Raw genomic sequence first — 19,627 nt, forward strand, 5'->3', positions numbered from 1 at the left:
ATATGCTGGAAAATCATTAATTGTGCCGAACAACATAGCCCTCAAATTGAAACACTTTTTCCTATACCCATCATAAACTTCCACACCTGTCTCCCACAGAATTTTTAAATCTTCAATTAAAGGAGTCAAGTATACGTCGATATCATTCCCCGGTTGTTTGGGTCCAGAAATTAACAGAGACAACATCATAAACTTACGCTTCATACATAACCATGGAGGTAGGTTATATATTACCAAAATCACAGGCCACGTGCTATGTGAGATGCTTTGAAGACCATGTGGATTCATTCCATCAGTAGAAAGTGCAAGTCTTAGATTTCTTGACTCTATCCCGAATTCAGGATACTCGTGATCAATTTTTGCCCATTGTGGGGAATCTGCAGGGTGTCGAAACATTCCATCTCTAATTCTTTCATCTGCATGCCATGTCAAGTGTTTTGAATCTTCTTCACTGCGATACATGCGCCTAAATCTTGGTATTATAGGAAAATACCACACGACTTTTGCTGGAGTAGATTCTTTCTTCTTATATCGAGAGACATTGCATTTCGGACACGCCTTAAGTAGTTCATATTCGTTTCGAAATAAAATGCAATCGTTAGGACACGCATGAATCCTTTCGTAACTCATTCCAATAGAACACAAAATCCGTTTAGCCTCGTAGGTTCGACTGGGAAGTTCATTATCATCTGGCAACATATCTTTTATGAGTGTTAATAATTCCGTAAAGCTTTTATCAGACCATCCATTACTCGCTTTTAAGTTGTACAACTTTAATATCGCTGACAGTCTTGTGAATTTAGTACAACCATTATATAATTCTTTCTCTGCATCACTCAACAAACTTTCAAACATTTTAGGACAATCTCGAAGATCTTCTTCAACTGCTTTTGCAATCTCATCAACTCGGTCCGGCTCATATGTATCTGTATCGAAATCAGTTGAAGCATATGTAGAACTATTCTCAAAATTAATGTTTCCTTTTTTTTTCTCACCATGTCTTATCCAACATGTGTAGCTTTGATCAATTCCATTACATACTAGATGTCCTTCTAATTCATCTTCTCTAACACGTTTTCCAAAACAACATTTTAAACAAGGACAAACTACTCTATTTGGATCTTTTGCATTCTTCACTGCAAACTCAACAAACTCCTTCACTCCAATTTCATACTCTTTTGACAATCGATTGGCTGAAATCCATTTCCTATCCATATTATACCACCTATATAAATGCAGTAACAAAAATAATAAGCTTTCAAAACATATCAACAAGTTTCAAAAAGAAACCAATATCAACTAACAATTTCAAAACAGAACAGATCATGTGGTATGAGTTTTTGACAATTTTTGACAATTTCAAAACAGAACAGATCATGTGGTATGAGTTTTTGACAATTTTTGACAATTTCAAAACATAACAGATCATGTGTAAAAAATACCTTAGACAACGTAGATGGCCGCACAGTACGTAGAGGATATTAGGGTTCCCAACGTATATAATTATTTGAAAGATGTAGAGGATATGAGGGTTTCCAACGTATATAATTATTTGAAAGATGTATTTTACAGCGCTTGTGAAAAAAGCGCTATAATAGGTAGTTAAATTCAATGAAAGCGCATGTGTTTTACAGCGCTTGTGAAAAAAGCGCTGTAATAGGTAGTTAAATTCAATGAAAGCGCATGTGTTTTACAGCGCTTGTGAAAAAAGCGCTGTAATAGGTAGTTAAATTCAATGAAAGCGCATGTGTTTTACAGCGCTTGTGAAAAAAGCGCTGTAATAGGTAGTTAAATTCAATGAAAGCGCATGTGTTTTACAGCGCTTGTGAAAAAAGCGCTGTAATAGGTAGTTAAATTCAATGAAAGCGCATGTGTTTTACAGCGCTTGTGAAAAAAGCGCTGTAACTGATTCGCGAAAGCGCTTCCGTTTACAGCGCTTTTTTGACAAGCGCTGTAAAAGCCTTATAACGTGATGCGCAAACGTTATATGACCTACTACAGCGCTTGTTTTACAGCGCTTTACATAAAAAGCGCTGTAATAGGTTCCGTTATTTTTAAAATATAATTACAACAGCGCTTGTGTTTAGAAAGCGCTGTAAAATGGGCGCTGTTAAATGTCATTTCTGACGTAGTGCGTAAATTCGTTTTAAATTTGTTTTTATTTATTTAAAGTAAATGATTTTTATTTAAAGTGAATGATTTTACAACGCTTGTAAAAAACACGGTCTAATAGGTCATTTAATTATTTGAAAGCGCAAGTCTTGCAAGTCTTTTACAGCGCTTGTAAAAATAGTCAAAAGTCAACTTTTGTTGATTTCTTGTGTTTCAAGCAACCTGTTCCAAGTGTGTAGGATTTGATTGTTGTTCCTGAAATCTTGCTCAATTCAAATATTAGATTTATCATGTATTGTATGAACATTGTTGAATTATTAATTATGTCAAAATTAGGAATCAAAGGATCAAAATCCAACACACTCTATTTTCATACTCTTTTGACAATCGATTGACAGACATCCATTTCCGGTCCATATTATATGACATATATAAATGCAGTTACAAAAATAATAAGCTACTGATAACATTATACCAATATATAGTACACATATCTAATATTGGAAAATGGAAACCAAGGTCCATTATTATGTAACAATTTCAAAACAGAAAATATTTCAAAACAGAACAGATCAACAAATTTCAAAAAGACAAGATTTATTATGTAACAATTTATTAGTTTTCGTGACAACAACAAATTAATAAATACAGTACTTGAGACAACGTATCTAATTTTTTTTAAAGGAGGAGCAGTAGATGGCCGCACAGTACGTAGAGGAGACGAGGGTTCGTAAATTTGTTTTAAATTTGTTTTTATTTATTTAAAGTAAATAATTTTTATTTAAAGTGAATGATTTTACAGCGTTTGTAGAATAAGCGCTCTAATAGGTCCTTCAATTATGTGACCTTTTACAGCGCTTGTAACAAAAACGCTCTAATAGGTGCGCTTGTAACAAAAGTGTTCTAATAGGTGTGCTTGTAAAAAAAGCGTTGTAATAGGTCATTTAATTATTTGAAAGCGCAAGTCTTTTACAGCGCTTGTCAAAAAAGCACTGTAAAACATTATGTGAGGGCGCTTCATTTTACAGCGCTTGTATAAAAGCGCTGTAAAAGCCTTGTAAACATTATGCGCAAACGCTGTATGACCCTACAACAACGTTTTATCCACAGCGCTTGTCAAAAAAGCGTTGTTATATGCTCCATTATTTTTAAAATATATTTATAACAGCGCTTGTATTTAGTAAGTGCTGTAAAAGACGCGCTATAAAATATATTTTTTGGGTAGCATAAAGAATTGGTTATTTGTCTTTTGTTATACTTTTTCTTTCTTTTTGGCCTTGTGCATCTGTGGATAGCTGGCATAAGTTTTCAAATTCGGTGATAGTAATGTTACAAATCATATTTCTAGTAAATTGTGCAAAAGAGATGAAATGTCAAAAGGACCGACGTTAATCAACCGACAAGAACAAAGGTAACCATAACTACTGAGTAATTTTTTACGCAATCAGAGACATATCTAAAATATTTATAATCTCATGAACACCGAGTGGTTTACTCTATTTTCTATAAAGGATTTTAGATACTTTTTATTTCATTTATGATATGATAATATTCTAAAAACTGAATTGAATCGCACGGATTGACCGTTTGAAAGTAAATTTACTACAACTATTTATGTATCAATTGTTTGAGCAATGACTAAGTAATACATTCTCTTTATCATAGTTTCCAAAGCCACTGTTCGATTGAAATTCATATAAATTCCAGTAAATTAAAATAAAACTTACATATTTTGATAGAATTTATATAATTTCAAATAATAAAAAAGAAATGATTAAAAATGTATATTGCTAATATAATATATATAATTAAAATCCCTACTTTATCTTATCACCGAGTTACAAAATTGTGTGGCTATTAATTGGAGTCCTAAAATCAAATCAAGTTACAAATAGGTGTATATGATTCTAAGTTCAACTTAACAATATTTTTCTCCTCTTCATAGTTTGTGACGATGTTATCACTACTTGTGCTTATTCTGTGTCTAATTTATCCATTACTTCTATTCATCCAGAAAATTAGTAGAAGAAGCACTGCACCTTATCCACCTGGTCCTAGAGGCCTACCCATAATAGGGAATCTTCATCAGCTAGACAATTCTATTCTTTATCTTCAATTATATAAATTCTCAAAAATATATGGACCAATATTTTCACTTAAACTTGGTGTAAGGCAAGCTATTGTTGTTTCTTCATCTAAAATTGCTAAAGAGATATTTAAAAACCATGATCATGAGTTTTCTAATAGGCCTATATTATATGGCCAACAGAAATTATCTTATAATGGGTCAGAAGTTGTATTTTCTCCATATAGTGAATTTTGGAGAGATATAAGAAAAATTTGTATTATTCATATATTAAGCGCCAAACGTGTGTCATCTTATTCCTATATAAGAAAATTTGAGGTAATGAAAATGATCAAAATGATTTCTAGTCATGCTACTTCATCAATTGTTACAAATTTGAGTGAGGTATTGACTTCTCTCTCAAGTACAATAATTTGTAGGATTGCTTTTGGGAGAAGGTATGAGGATGAAGGAATTGAAAGGAGTAAACTCCGTGGAATGTTGCATGAGTTTGAGAACATGTTGACTGCTTTCTTTGTTTCTGATTATGTTCCATTCATGGGTTGGATTGATAAACTATCTGGACTTCGTGCGCGTCTCGATCGAAATTTCAAGGAGATGGATGAGTTCTACCAAGAGGTTATTGATGAACATTTGGATTCAAATAGACAACAATCAAATGTAGAGGCTATTGTTGATGTTTTGCTCCAATTGAAGAAACAACGTTTGTTTTCAATTGATCTCACTTTTGATCATATCAAAGGGGTCCTCATGGTATGTTGTCTTAATTCATTCTTCCACTTTGATTTTTATTTTTGTTTTTGGTTTGCTCCTTTTTCTCATTCATATATAGTAAGATTAAATCCACAAGGATATAAGATCTACTTTCTTTTCTCTACTTGCATATATGATATTTTCAATCTCGCAGAAAAGTTAGGATATTATTATACAAGGCAACTATTTGTGACAAAGTGATTTAACAAAAAACCCAACACTAGGAAATTATGAAGAGAGTTCAACTTTGGTTGTTGCTATCCTTCTTCGAAACTATTTTTTATTTTATATAATGTACCAAAGTTTATCATAATAAGAGAAAGTTTAAATATGTTTTTTTGCTTTTATATTCTTTAATTTAATTTTTTTAGTCTTTGCAAGTATACTAATTTTGCTTTTATAAATCCTTATTATTTTGGTTTAATGTATAAAAAAATTATAAATATTTAAATTGATCCTTGTAATATATAGAATATTAGTGTGTAATCTTTGAATATTTAATTTAGTCTTTATTTGAAAATACTAAAATAAAATATTGGCTAAATTACATATGCGGTCCCTTAACTTAATTTCAGATAACGTTTTAGTCCTTTATCTTTTTTTTCTTCTGAGTTGGTCATTTATTTTAATTTTAAGTGACAATTTAATATTTTATGTTTTAAAATGTCAACAATGTTGTCCTTTTTTTACAAAAATTCAAAAAAATCATCAAATTTTTCAAACAAAACCCATAAAATTCATCATCATCTTCAATAAAATGCAAATTTAATCAAATTCAATACTTAAATCTTGAAATAAACTCATATTTTCATTCTTTATTTGATGTTGTTGGAGATGAAAATATGAGTTTATTTGAATATTTGAGTTATGGTTTTGATTAAATTTGCATTATATTGAAGGTGATTATTAATTTTATGGGTTTTGGTTGAAAATTTTGCTGATTATTTTGAAATTTTGTAAAAAAATGATAACATTATTGATATTTTAAAATATAAAATATCAAATTGTCACTTAAAATTAAAATAAAGGACCAACTCGGAAAAAAAAAAATGAAGGACTAAAACGTTATCTGAAATTAAGTTAAGAGACCACGGATGTAATTTAGCCTAAAATATTTTACAAACTAGTCAGTCAGTTTTAATATAAATAAATTTTGCAAAAATTAAAATAAAATAATATTGACCAAAATAAAAAATTGTATATTTACATGCACTAAAGTAAAAAAGTAAAAATAGTAAAAGTATTTTTAGAGGGACTAACAGTAAAAATTTGTATACTCGTATGGATTAAAACGAATTTTTCAAAATTCATTTTCAAAAATACTTCTTAAGTCCTAATTTTGTTTATATGTACAGAACATGCTTGTAGCTGGTACAGATACCACATCAGCCACAGTAGTTTTTGCTATGACTGCCCTAATAAAAAACCCAAGGGTAATGAAGAAAGTACAAGAAGAAGTTAGGAGTTCAAGAGTTAAAGATTTTTTAGATGAAGATGATATTCAAAATTTCTCTTACTTAAAGGCAGTGATAAAAGAGACACTAAGATTGCACCTACCAGCCCCTTTGCTTGTGCCAAGAGAATCAAGAGAAAAATGCACTATAGCTGGCTACGAAATTCCAGCAAGGACGATATTGTTTGTAAATGCTTGGGCTATTCATAGAGATCCTGATATTTGGAAAGACCCAGAAGAATTTTATCCAGAGAGATTCTTAGAAAATTCTATAAATTTTCTTGGAAAAGATTTTGAATTAATGCCATTTGGAGCTGGTCGTAGAATTTGCGCAGGTTTGTCTATGGCAGTTGCATCATTGGAACTTATCCTTGCTAATCTTATATATTCATTTGATTGGGAATTGCCACATGGGTTACGAGAGGAAGATATTGATTTTGAAAGGTGGCCAGGACTCACTCAACACAAGAAAGATGATCTCTGCCTTTGTCCTAAGATCCCGATGTAGGGGCCATTTATTATTAATTTTAATTGTCTTTTTCTGTTCAAAAAAGAAAAGTCTTTAATAATTATATTAGTGTAACTCTTTGAATAATCTATTATGATATAGTATGCTTTGTACTTCGAATGTATTATATTATCCTTTGCCTTTAAAAATAAATATATATAAATTTAAGCATGAAATATTTAGTTTCCACTTAGCTTCTATATTTCGGCCAAACATTACTCGACCAATTTAAAATAGTGACAAACATTAATTACAGAAAAAAAAATTCAAACAATGTATCGAACCGACTAACTTAAACATTTTAAAGATTACGTTCTTATTTTTAAAGTTAAACTGCTGATAAAAAAAAAAAAGTACAATTTTAATAATTAAAAATAATTAAAAAATATTATATTTTTATTAAATTAATGAAACACAAAAAATTCAAACTACAATATTTAAATTATAAATAATATATCACCAAAAAGATTGTAAGTAACATTTAATTATAATTTAAATTTAATTTATGCTTATAACTATTTTAAAAAAAATTTCATTCTAATACTTTTTGAATCAAATTTATTATAAGTATTCATACTCGAATAAAAAATTTGGAACCCTTTATTAATGGGAGGTCTTGTGCAGTTGAGCTGCATATAACCCGACTTGATATCAATTCTTCTTATAGTAAATAGAGAGTTTTTGTCTTCCGAAAAAATTGAACTATGTACATGAGAATAAGTACTACCGTCTATTCATTTTTACTACCAATCAGTTGTATTTTTAAAAAAAATAGCAAATATATATATATATATATATATATATTGAAAAAATACAGCCTTAAAAATGAACTCGAGTGAGTTAATTAAATTGTTTATTATGCATTTAGATTTTTTTATATAATCAAAACATTTTATTAAATTAGCACAAGGTGTATTCCAGCTCATATACAAGAGATACGGTTTAACTTAGCATCACAGCTGCGAATACCGTCACATTTTGTATGAGAATTGCAAAGATTCAATCAAATTATGTGTTCAAAAATTGACCAAAATTCTACATGATAAAGTCCTAACAACCTCGTACGTCTAAATTGAATTCATATACACATAGCTAAGGCATCCATAAACGAGCTCCCCAATTTAAGTTTCTAATCGGACCCCTAGGTAGATGTATATAAATTACTCATTTATATTTTTCCAGACTTAATTGTATATTTAATCTCATAAAAGTTTTGATTTGGACTCCTACACTAGCAAAATTGTGATTAATTGATCTATTTTTCCAAGTTATGAAAATCTCGTAACGTGAGTAACGGAAATCCGATCCAATGTGGCTCATTGTAAATATAAAATATTGAAATAATATTTTGATGCCAAGAATGAAACAAAGAAGAACAAGAAAAAAATGGAACAAGACAAACGTAATGAAGAACATTGAATACTGTTGCTTCATTTGTTCATTTTCAATTTAAGGTAAGTATATTTAAATTTGGTTTTTAGGATTTGACAAACGTAATGAAGAACATTGAATACTGTTTGGTTTTTTTTTTTTTGGCTTAAAGTTATTTGTTTTTGTGGTCCCATTGCCCTCTTTTTTTTCTTTTTTTTTGTACTTTAGTTCATAATTCATGTGTTGTTGTTATTGCCTCATGGGTTATTTTCGATTTCTTATCGTTTCTCTCTTGTGGTCGCATGGTTGTATATTGGCATGCGCCAATTTTTTGTTGTTAGTATATTATAGTTCATCGATTTCTTTTTATTGTCTATTTTATTTTGTGTTATTTTTGGAATATAGAAAAATTAAAGTTAGTAGGAAACAAATTAACATGGAAATGTGACATTGATATATGGTTATATAAAGAGATTTTAGATATTTGGAGTAGAAAAGTGTAAAACAGGCGAATAAAAAAAAATCATTAATATGTGGTATACTGATCCAAAAGATGAATTGTGTCATGGTCTGAAGAAGTTGTTTAAAGATGGAGATGTCTAAATTACCAACAATTCATGGGAGTGTGCATCTCTTTGTTGATTATGGGCCTCATTTCATTTTAGGGCCTGCGAAACACAAAGCGGTAGTTGTGGATAATGTTTTTTATAAGGTTTTGAAAATTATATTGTGTACCTCTTAAATTTATCTTGTATCTCCACAAATTGAATGAAATGACATATATATCTTCATATAAATATTAAAATTTGTTATTATTTACTCTCCGATCATTTTAGTTTGTCGGTACAGAAGTGAGTATCAAAAGTTATTTTTTTCTTTTTAAATCTTAAAGCTTTCTAGTAACAAATTATACTCTGGAAAACTTTTTCCAAGTTTTCCAGTACCGAAGTTAATTTCCAGAAATCTTAATTTAAACATTTCAAGTACCAGAAAACTTATTTGAATCTTTTCGGAACTACCGAAAAACTTATTTCAACTTTTTCGGTACTCAACACAATACCAAACTACTTTATCTTAGTTTTTCAAAAGTTACTAGAAAACTTCAATGGATTGTTGTGTTCATGCACTTTATCATAGAAAATTTTCTGAAACGAGCCCCTGATTTTTTTAAGTTGTCACCTTATCATATTGTTCATAGTCTCTCAACATTTACACATGTCACCCATGTTTTGTTCCAACATTAACTTATGTTTCTAATGAGCTGACTCAACTCTATCATTACATGTAAATTGTCACCATGAAGCAATCCAACAATATATAGTAAAATTATAAATTTGAAGTTTTGTAGTGACATGACATACCTGTTAGTCGTTGTGTTTCCCAAATGCATCACTTGATTTGTCTATGCTTCGACAAACCTTTGCTTATGAGGAGTCAACCAAGTTTCTTTCACATAATCAACAAATACTTTATTATTGACACATGATTGCTCAAACATGTGTAAGCGCATGATATACTCTGTTTCATCACTTCAATACATAATATCTTTCCACTTATTCAATACTAACTCTTGTCTTTCCATTAATATATATTGCTTGCTTTTTGCTCTAACATTCTTTTTCGATATAAAAACGACAAAGCAAATTAGCAGCATAGAGAAATACTATACCTACTACTTTTATTATAACAACATCTTTGTTTGTCACAATTACGTGAGAAAAATTATTTTGTTTAACAAACAGTTCTCTTAACCTCTCTAATGCCCAACACAAGTTTTTTTCACGCTCACATTTCAAATAAGCAAATTCAACTACAAACGTTATATATGTTGATATCATACCAACAATTTCAAGACATTTTGTATTTATTGGTTTTGTAGATGTTTTCAATAATCAACACAATAGGAAATAAGTTCAACAACTTCAATGAATCTGGATGAGCCCAAAAAATATATCTCATAACATCTGAGTCTTCCCGCTTTTTATTTCAAAGCACATATTTTGTATCTTCAATTAACTTGAATAAATGTTGCATCTTTGTTCTATTACCTCTCACGTGCAATCGATTTATACTCCTCTATTTATATATTTGTGAGATTTGAGTAACATTATTCGTATCTCAGTCTTGCAATGAGAGTAATATGTATCTCGGTGCAACATTGTATTTTTTTAATTCATGAACATGTTTTTTGTCATCTTCATCTAAACGTCCAACAAATGCACGTTCCTCTGAAATATCAGGTAACTCATGGTTGTGAACTCCACAAATGACTTTAATTGTCCATCATAAACCATTTTTCAATGGTTTTGATCTAAGCTTAAAATGACAACCACACTTTTTTGTTGAACTTCGAGTTAAACTATCAATATGTTTGTATTTTCCTCCTTTGTCAAAAACCTAATATTAATTTATTCCTCCTCCCTCTCTCTCATGTCTCTTTATCTGATCTAGTAATGATAACAATCACTTTGTTTTTTATACCAATTCACAACAGCTTCTCGTCTATCAAATATATGAAATATAATATAAAATAAATTATAATAATTAATCACAATAATAGATTTTTACAATATTAATTATAATTATTCATACATGATCTGTGTCAAAAAAGTCGGTAGTATTGATGCATGTTTGATCACATAATTGTAGCGGTTTATCTATATCTGTTAAAATTTATATTTTCTTTAAAAAAAACTTAGGTGTGTACTAGAAAACGTTTTTCACAAGTTTTCCGGTACAAATGCGTTTATTGGAAAACTTGTGAAAAAAGGTTTCTGGTAATATAGATTTTCAACCTTTTGTACCGGAAAACTTTTAAAAAGATTTCCGGTAAACACCTATGTAAAGTTTTGTATCGGAAATCTTTTAAAAATTTTTCTGGGAATTTTTGAAAAAAATTTATATATTGGAAATCTTCAGTTGTTTTGTTCAGAAATCTTTAAATGGTAAAAAAAAAAAAGTATTGTAGTTGGTAAAATAGTAAAATAAATTAATGATAAATTTGGCATTTTTAATTTTTTGTGAGGGTATAACTACAATTGGGGGGATACAGGGTACAAACACGAGAAGGAGGGGTTGCATTGTGTTTGATAAAGTTGATAATTTTTTCTAATTTGATGAAGGCTGGTTTTTTTTTTTTTTTTTTATGATTTACTTGGATCAGAAACAATCAAATTCAGAGGTAGCAAACAATGAAAACATAAATAATTTGACACATAGATTTATCCTGGTTCACCACTAACTTGACTACATCTAGTCCCCTTATTCAAAAGACATTAATCCACTAATTCAATTACCTTGAATTACAAAGCACTTGACCCTCCAAGCCAGTCTTCCTAAATAGCCGACAACCCTAGACTTTTGAGGAACTAACCACCTTGACAATACAAGCCAAGTCTTCTCCTAACAACTTGACAACCTTAGATGGAAGAAGGAACTAAACTACTATCGGGTTGGATACAAAAGTTTGGAACTTGAGTAGTTGCTTCTAATAAAGCTGATAATAATAATAAATCTCACACTCTAAGAAAAGAACACTCGGAGAATATTTTTAACCTGAACAAGTGTTTCTCTTTTTGAACTCTAAGATGAATTTGGAATTTTGAGCTTGAGCTTGAGTATCTATTTATAGTTAAAATTTAGGCTTCAATTTAGTCCTTGTTCAATTTTGAATTGTATCTTGTTCAAATTGAGTTTGTAAATTCTTCATATTGATTTTGCTACTATTTTGTGTAGATTGAGTTTGTAAATTCTTTAGATTGATTATGTTCATATTTTGTTGTAGATAAATCTTGATCAAATCTTCTTCAAATCTTAATCAAATATTCTTCAAATCTTAATCAAATTTTCTTCAAATCCTGATAAAATCTTCTTCAAATCCTAATAAAGTCTTCTTCAAATCTTAATTAAATATTTTTTATATCTTGATCAAATCTTCAACAAATTTTGACCATATCTTATTTTCAACTTGGTCAAAGATTTTCTTCAATTGAAAATTAGAATCAAATCTTATTTTAGATTTTAATCAATTATGCGTTTGAATCAAATCATATTTTAGATTTTATTCAAAAATATGAATATACTTTCATACTCTTTGAAGTCAAATATATTTTTCTCATAAAATACTTTTGTTAGCATCAAAACTCTAAATGTAAAACCAACTTGGTTCCAAATTTATGATGATGAAAAAACTTTTATTTTTTATAACAACTTTTCTTTATATTTCTTTGACTCCCCCTAACTTAGGGCTCCCCCTAAGTTTAAGTATCATTTTCTCCCAACTTTATCAAATGTCTTTCTCCCCCTTTTGTCATCAAACCAAAAGTCTTGAAAGTAATTTTTTTTTATTTTTTGGTTTTTTTTAATAACATGAATTTAAATATTACAAGAAAATATAAAAACTAATGTAAAACTAAACTTCTTTAAATTTATCACAACATCAGTCAGGTATGAAGGTAAGGTTTAGGTTTTTCTTGATGAAGTCAAGCATATCTTCATGATTTGGTGAATATGTCAGTCCATTGGTGTTTAGTGTCTACAAATTAAATGTTTAGTAACCCTTTTTGAACAAAGTCCCTAATAAAGTGGTGTTTGATCTCTATGTGTTTAGCACTAGAATGTAGGATAGAGTTTTTGGTTAGAAAAATGGCAAAAGTGTTATCACAATAGTTGATAATGTTGGATTCTAGGATTTTGTAGTCTTCAAGTTAATGCTTCATCCAAAGTAGTTCAGAACTACACTGAAATGTACTCAACCTCTTCTTTTAACATTGCAATGCTATTTTGTCTCTTAATTGACCAAGATATTAAGTTGTCACCTAGAAATGTGCAATTTTCACTAGTGCTCTTTCTCTCAAGTTTATCTCCACCATAATCAAAATCATAGTATCCACTCATTTTGTACTTAGAAGATTTCTTGTAGAATAAGGTAAGGTTGGTAGTGTCTTTAATGTATCTAAAGATTCTCTTAACATCAATTAAATGTGATTCCCTAGAGTTAGCTTGAAATCTTGCACATACAAATAAACTAAATATGATGTCAAGTCTAGAAGTGATATGATAAAGTAGGGATTATATCATTCCTCTATTGGTTTTTTTTGTCAACTTTTTCACCTGAATCATCTTTTTCAAGTAAACAAGTAAGGTGTGTTGGTGTAGCTATAGGTTTGATGAATTTATATACCTTGTTGACTTTACTGAATTTGTATCCCTAAGAAGAACTTAAGTTCTCCCATCATAGTAATTTGAAATTCAAGTTGCATAAAATTTGAAAATTGTTGGCAAAGAGTGCCATTAATAGATCCAAAAATAATGTCATCAAAATAAATTTGAATAATAAAAATGTCATCTCATATTTATGTTCTAAAAAGTGTATTTTCTACTTATCCTCTTTCAAAGTAATTTTCAAGCAAGAAGTTACCAAAACATCACACACATGTCCTGTAAATTTTAAGCTGATAACACTCATTCAATCACACTAGTTTCTTAATGAATTTTTGCAAACACAAATGGTACAAATTATGAATAAATCAAACAATGAATACATCTAAATAACATCACAATGTCAATTCACTCAAGATAATATGTCACAATAGTGAAATTGAAGGTCTTTAATCTCAAACGCGTCAAGAGAGCATATTTTCATGTCATCAAGAAAATTCAATTCTACTCTAATCTATTCTCAATTTTAGCTACCAAAAAACCGGCAATTAACCACGGTCAACACCGTGGCTAAATTGTTAAAACACCGTAGCAAAAAGAGGTTAGCCACAGTTTGTCTGCACGTAGGCTAGTGAGGTGTTGCAATAATTTAGCCACGACCAATTCAAATATTAGCCACAGTCAAATTAAGCGTGGTAACAATCTGTTTGCCACGGTCAATATTTATTTTGCCACACCTAAACCATGTCTAACCATCATTGTAAAAATTGAAATAGCAAATATATAGTAATTTTTCAATGGTTATCCACTTTAAAAATTGTCAAGTATTATTAGCAAGTAAATGACAACCTTATATTAGAAATCTTAAAGGGAGGCAACACAATATTATAGCCGTTCTTGTTAATAATAACAGAAAATACAAGAGAAGAAGTAACAAAACAATAAATATATATTAGAGAGTAGATAGCACAAGTAATTGGAAGCAACTTAATTGATGATGTGTGATATGGTCTCTTCTTGCCATAACAAGAATGGAATAAAATGTAACCTCCTTCATGAAAAAAATATAAGAAGATGCAAAAGAGAACTTCAATCAAGAGAACTCCAATCAAAGTAATTGCCCTGTAAATAAAATGACCAACTCAATCAAAACACAATAACATTAATAGCTCTTTGTGAGCATAATTCAAGAGGGAATCAAATTAGTTGCAAACCAAATTCCAAGTTGTCAAAAACTATTACAATAGCATAAGTTGTACTCTTCATCTTCTTTTCTCTATATAGAAGAGAGATGTCAAAAGGCATATATAGCTTCTCGTTGGTTCCTTTGGTCCATTAAAGTATGAGATGTCTCAAACATGTAATGTATCTTCTGAACTAAAGTTAAATTAGAATCTTCAAAATGTAATCAATGTAAATAGTATTGAGTGGATAAAGTTAAACACAATTACACATATCATAAATGACACTTTATTATTAAGAATTTTAAAATACCTAGGCGCTAACCTTAACAGACATAAGAACAATACTAAGTTTATGTACATTGTACAAGTATCAATAATAGGTTCCAAGTGTAGTTACCTCTCAATAATCTTGCTCCAATCTTGCGAAAATGTTGACTGTTTTATAATCCTTGTCATCTAAAAAGCATAAATCAAATATTGAAGGAAAGACACATAAGGTACTAGAGAATTTAATGAAGTTTAAAACCAAATACAAAAAAGAAGAATTAGTCTTCTTTTTTGTAAATAGCAAAAGAGATATATAAGGTTCTTTCTAATATCTTCAATACAAGCAGTACTCTAACAATAGAACATTACAATAATTTTTTTTTTCTTCTAATAAGGCCATTTAGAGTCTTAGACCGACAACTAGATCACCCACCCACAATACACCAAACTGAAACTCAACTATACAATACATATATCAGAACTGAATTAATACCCTGTGATAGCTAGACTTGGTTTGCTCTTATTGTTATTCCACTCTGTTACATAGATACAATATAAACACCTACTTATTTAATCACAAATTCACTCTCAATAATTTCACTAACAAATTCATAAATTAACTCAAATCAGGTTTAAGATTTAGTTGCATATATTTTTCCCTACTTATTTATTTAAACGCAAAAACACATACAAATAGCACACATGTTGAAAAATCTAGTTACCGTCGACATAACTAAATAACTAACAAATGCTTCATCAACCTTTGTAAAAGAAATGTATAGAGATGAAACCTATTTTCCTTAAAATCATATTTAGGCAACAAGATCTTCATTTGAATCTCATAGGTTGACAAAGAGCTTCAATAATACCTAAAAATTATTCATAAAAGAAAATGAAAAATGTAAGATGGAGATTTTACCCAAAAGAAAAGTAATGGTTTAAGGTTTTTAGTTACCTTTTGAACCTGTAATCTTCCCCTCAAATAAAGTCTTTGTGTGAAAGGAATAAAACAAATCAGATAGAAATAGAGAAGAGGAACGATTCAGAGAGAAAGAGCGAATAGAAGAGGAACAATTTGGTGAGTTTTTCTGATTTGGGAGAAACGATTATTCGAGAATTGCAAGAGTAGAAAAATTCAGAGAGAAAGAGAAAAGAGGAATGATTCAAAGAGAAAGAGCAAAGAAAAAAGAGGAAGAATTCAGATTCAAAGAGTAGAAAGATTTGGTAAATTATTTATGATTTGGAGAAAAGAAGAAACTAAAACAAAAATAAAGGAAGGATATGAAAAGATATTGGCGCTCATGATTTTTGCAGAAGAGGGAATGTGAAAAGGTAAAAAAAGCAATAAAGAACAAATGAGAAAAGTTAGCTACGAGTTAACCGTGGCAAATTGCTATACTTACGACCGTCAAAATAACAGTGGGTAAACAACCTTGGCTAAATGCCGGTTTTTTGGTATAGAACTTCACATGCATGATCTATTTTAATCATCTACTAGATGTTAACCCGCGCCTTGTGCAGGTATATTTTTATTTATTTAATTTAAGTGAATTTAAAAAAAAAATTAATATGAAGTTTTATGTTCCAATTTAGTATTTATATCAATAATATATATACAATTTTACCAATATATATCATAGAAGAGAAGTATCAATTTAGACGAATGACTTGAATAAATAAAGTAACGTATTAATATTGAGATCGATAGATATGTCAAATATTGAAGTAATGTATTTGATAATTGAAATTAAAAATTGAATTACAAAATATATTTCTTTATTGCTGAAACTAAAAATGATTAAAGTGAAATAGATAAAAAGACATTCACCATGTATTTTACTTTATTACTTTTTTGTTGTCTTGCTCGATGATTTTAATCATCCATCTTTGTGGTAATTGTGAAATTTTTTATTTTAAATTGGATATATTAGAATTTTAATTTACAAACATTCAAAAAACATTAATAGAGTAATCATAATGATTAACATTTTGGTTTCAAAATCAAAATCTAAAATTTATAACAATTACAAAATATTAATCGTCAAATAATTATAAGTATATATCAAATACAAATAATTGCAAATGAATTACTTTAATTTCATGTCAATTAAAACTATAAATTTAATTTAAATAATTTCAGTAAAATAAAGCCGATCAAAGTTCAACAGACATGGCTTTGTCCATCATTTATAAATATTTATATGCTATATATATTTACCAATATTCAAAAATGAAAATCACATATAAATATTTTTTGTTCTTTTACTCGATCATTTTAATCATTGGTCTATGTGGTAATTGTGAAATTTTTTATTTTAAATCAAATATATTAGAATTTTAATTTACAAACATTGAAACTATTATTAATATTAATAGAGTAATCATAATCATTAATATTTTGGTTTCAAAACCGAAATTCAAAATTTATAACAACTCAGTTACAAAATATTAATTGTCAAACAATTATAGAATAAATATAAAAAATTACAAATAAATTACTTTAATTTCATGTCAATTAACATTGTAAAACAACAAATCAAATTTAATTAATTTCAATAAAATAAAACTAACCAAAATTTAAAGAGTCATGACTTTGTCCATCGTTTCTAAACATTTATATACTATATATTTACCAATATTCAAAGTAGAAGATCAAATACAAATATTTTTTGTTCTTACTCATTTTAATCATCAATCTTTGTGATAATTGTGAAATTTTTTATTTTAAATTTGATATATTAAAGTTTTAATCTACAAAAATTCAAATTATTATTAATATTAATAGAGTAATCATAATGATTAATATTTTGGTTTCAAAACCGAAATTCAAAATTTATAACAATTCGATTATAATATATTAATTGTCAAACAATTATAAGTATACATCAAATAAAAATAATTACAAATGAATTACTTTAATTTCATCTATTATATATATGTAAATATTTATATTTGACTTTTACTTTGAATATTGGTACATTTATATATAATATATAAATATTTAGAAATGATAGACAAAATTATGTCTCTTTTAATTTTAGTCAATTTTATTTTACTGAAACTAATTAAATTAAATTTGTTGTTTTATAGTGTTATTTGACATTCAATTAAAGTAATTTATTTGCAATTATTTGTATTTAATGTATACTTGTAATTGTTTGACAATAAATATTTTGTAACTGAATTGTTATAAATTTTAAATTTCGATTTTGAAACCAAAATATTAATGATTATGATTACTCAATTAATATTAATAATAGTTTGAATGTTTGTAAATTAAAATTCTAATATATCCGATTGAAAGCTCAAAAAATTCACAATTACCACGAAGATCGATTATTAAAATGATCGAGTGAGAGAACAAAAAATATTTGTATTTGATTTTCTACTTTGATATATTTGTAAATATATATAATATATAAATATTTAGAAATGATGGACAAAGTCATTTCCCTTTGAATTTTGGTCAGTTTTATTTTACTAAAACTAATTACATTTAATTTGTTATTTTATAGTGTTAATTGACATCAAAAAATATTTGTATTTGATTTTCTACTTTGAATATTAGTAAATATATATAATATATAAATATTTAGAAATGATAGACAAAGTCATTTCTCTTTAAATTTTGGTCAGTTTTATTTTACTGAAACTAATTACATTTAATTTGTTATTTTATAGTGTTAATTGACATGAAATTAAAGTAATTCATGTCAATTAACACTGTAAAACAACAAATCAAATTTAATTATTTTCAATAAAATAAAACTAACCAAAATTCAAAGAGTCATGACTTTGTCCATCATTTATAAATATTTATATACTATATATTTACCAATATTCAAAGTTGAAAATCAAATACAAATATTTTTTGTTCTCACTCGATCATTTTAATCATCAATCTTTGTGATAATTGTGAAGTTTTTTATTTTAAATTGGATATATTAAAATTTTAATTTACAAAAACTCAAACTATTATTAATGTTAATAGTGTAATCATAATGATTAATATTTTGGTTTCAAAACCGAAATTCAAAATTTATAACAACTCAATTACAAAATATTAATTGTCAAACAATTATAAGTATACATCAAATACAAATAATTGCAAATGAATTACTTTAATTTCATGTCAATTAATACTATAAAATAAAAAATTAAATGTAATTAGTTTCAGTAAAATAAAACTAGCCAAAATTTTAAGAGAAATGATTTTGTCCATCAATTCTAAATATTTATATATTATATATATTTACCAATATTCAAAGTAGCAAATCAAATATAAATATTTTTTGTTCTCTCACAAGATCATTTTAATAATCGATCTTTGCGGTAATTGTGAATTTTTGTAACTTTAAATCAGATATATTAGAATTTTAATTTATAAACATTCAAACTATTATTAATATTAATTGAGTAATCATAATCATTAACATTTTGATTTCAAAATCGAAATTTAAAATTTATAACAATTCGGTTAAAAAATATTAATTGTCAAACAATTACAAGTATACATCAAATACAAATGATTGCAAATAAATTACTTTAATTTAATGTCAATTAACCCTATAAAACAACAAATTTAATTTAATTAGTTTCAGTAAAATAAATCTGACTAAAATTAAAAGAGACATGACTTTATATATCATTTCTAAATGTTTATATATTATATATAGGCTAAATTACATTTGTGGTCCTTTAACTTAACTTCAGGTAACGTTTTAGTCCTTTAT

At 27.8% G+C, this 19,627-nt stretch overlaps 1 protein-coding gene and 1 long non-coding RNA gene across 4 annotated transcripts; one reads left to right on the forward strand and one right to left on the reverse strand.

The window, feature by feature from the left end:
- Positions 1-3,989: 3,989 nt before the first annotated feature.
- LOC101489405 (5-OH-xanthotoxin synthase-like) lies at positions 3,990-7,088 on the forward strand. The gene is made up of 2 exons (XM_004515972.4): positions 3,990-4,951; positions 6,307-7,088. Exons 1-2 carry the CDS (start codon positions 4,067-4,069, stop codon positions 6,910-6,912), a joined length of 1,491 nt encoding a protein of 496 aa, XP_004516029.1. The 5' UTR covers positions 3,990-4,066; the 3' UTR covers positions 6,913-7,088.
- A 7,182-nt stretch (positions 7,089-14,270) lies between these two features.
- Positions 14,271-16,231, reverse strand: LOC101489185 (uncharacterized). 3 transcript variants are annotated; one of them, XR_001143026.3, is made up of 4 exons: positions 15,850-16,231; positions 15,025-15,763; positions 14,686-14,815; positions 14,271-14,565 (listed from the first exon to the last, which is right to left on the reverse strand). It is a non-coding gene; the product is annotated as an uncharacterized lncRNA (long non-coding RNA). The 3 variants fall into 3 exon arrangements; XR_003470881.2 differs by having other exon boundaries at positions 14,686-14,820; XR_001143023.3 differs by lacking the exon at positions 14,686-14,815 and having other exon boundaries at positions 15,850-16,229.
- Between the last annotated feature and the right edge of the window lie 3,396 nt (positions 16,232-19,627).

Source organism: Cicer arietinum, chromosome 6, assembly GCF_000331145.2.
Source record: "Cicer arietinum cultivar CDC Frontier isolate Library 1 chromosome 6, Cicar.CDCFrontier_v2.0, whole genome shotgun sequence".
NCBI lineage: Eukaryota > Viridiplantae > Streptophyta > Magnoliopsida > Fabales > Fabaceae > Cicer > Cicer arietinum.

Bases quoted from the DNA above. Each gene is read 5' to 3' on its own strand.
- LOC101489405 (XM_004515972.4), top strand. From the start codon at position 4,067: ATGTTATCACTACTTGTGCTTATTCTGTGTCTAATTTATCCATTACTT. The intron at 4,952-6,306 runs GTATGTTGTCTT...TTATATGTACAG, and splicing joins ATATCAAAGGGGTCCTCATG to AACATGCTTGTAGCTGGTAC.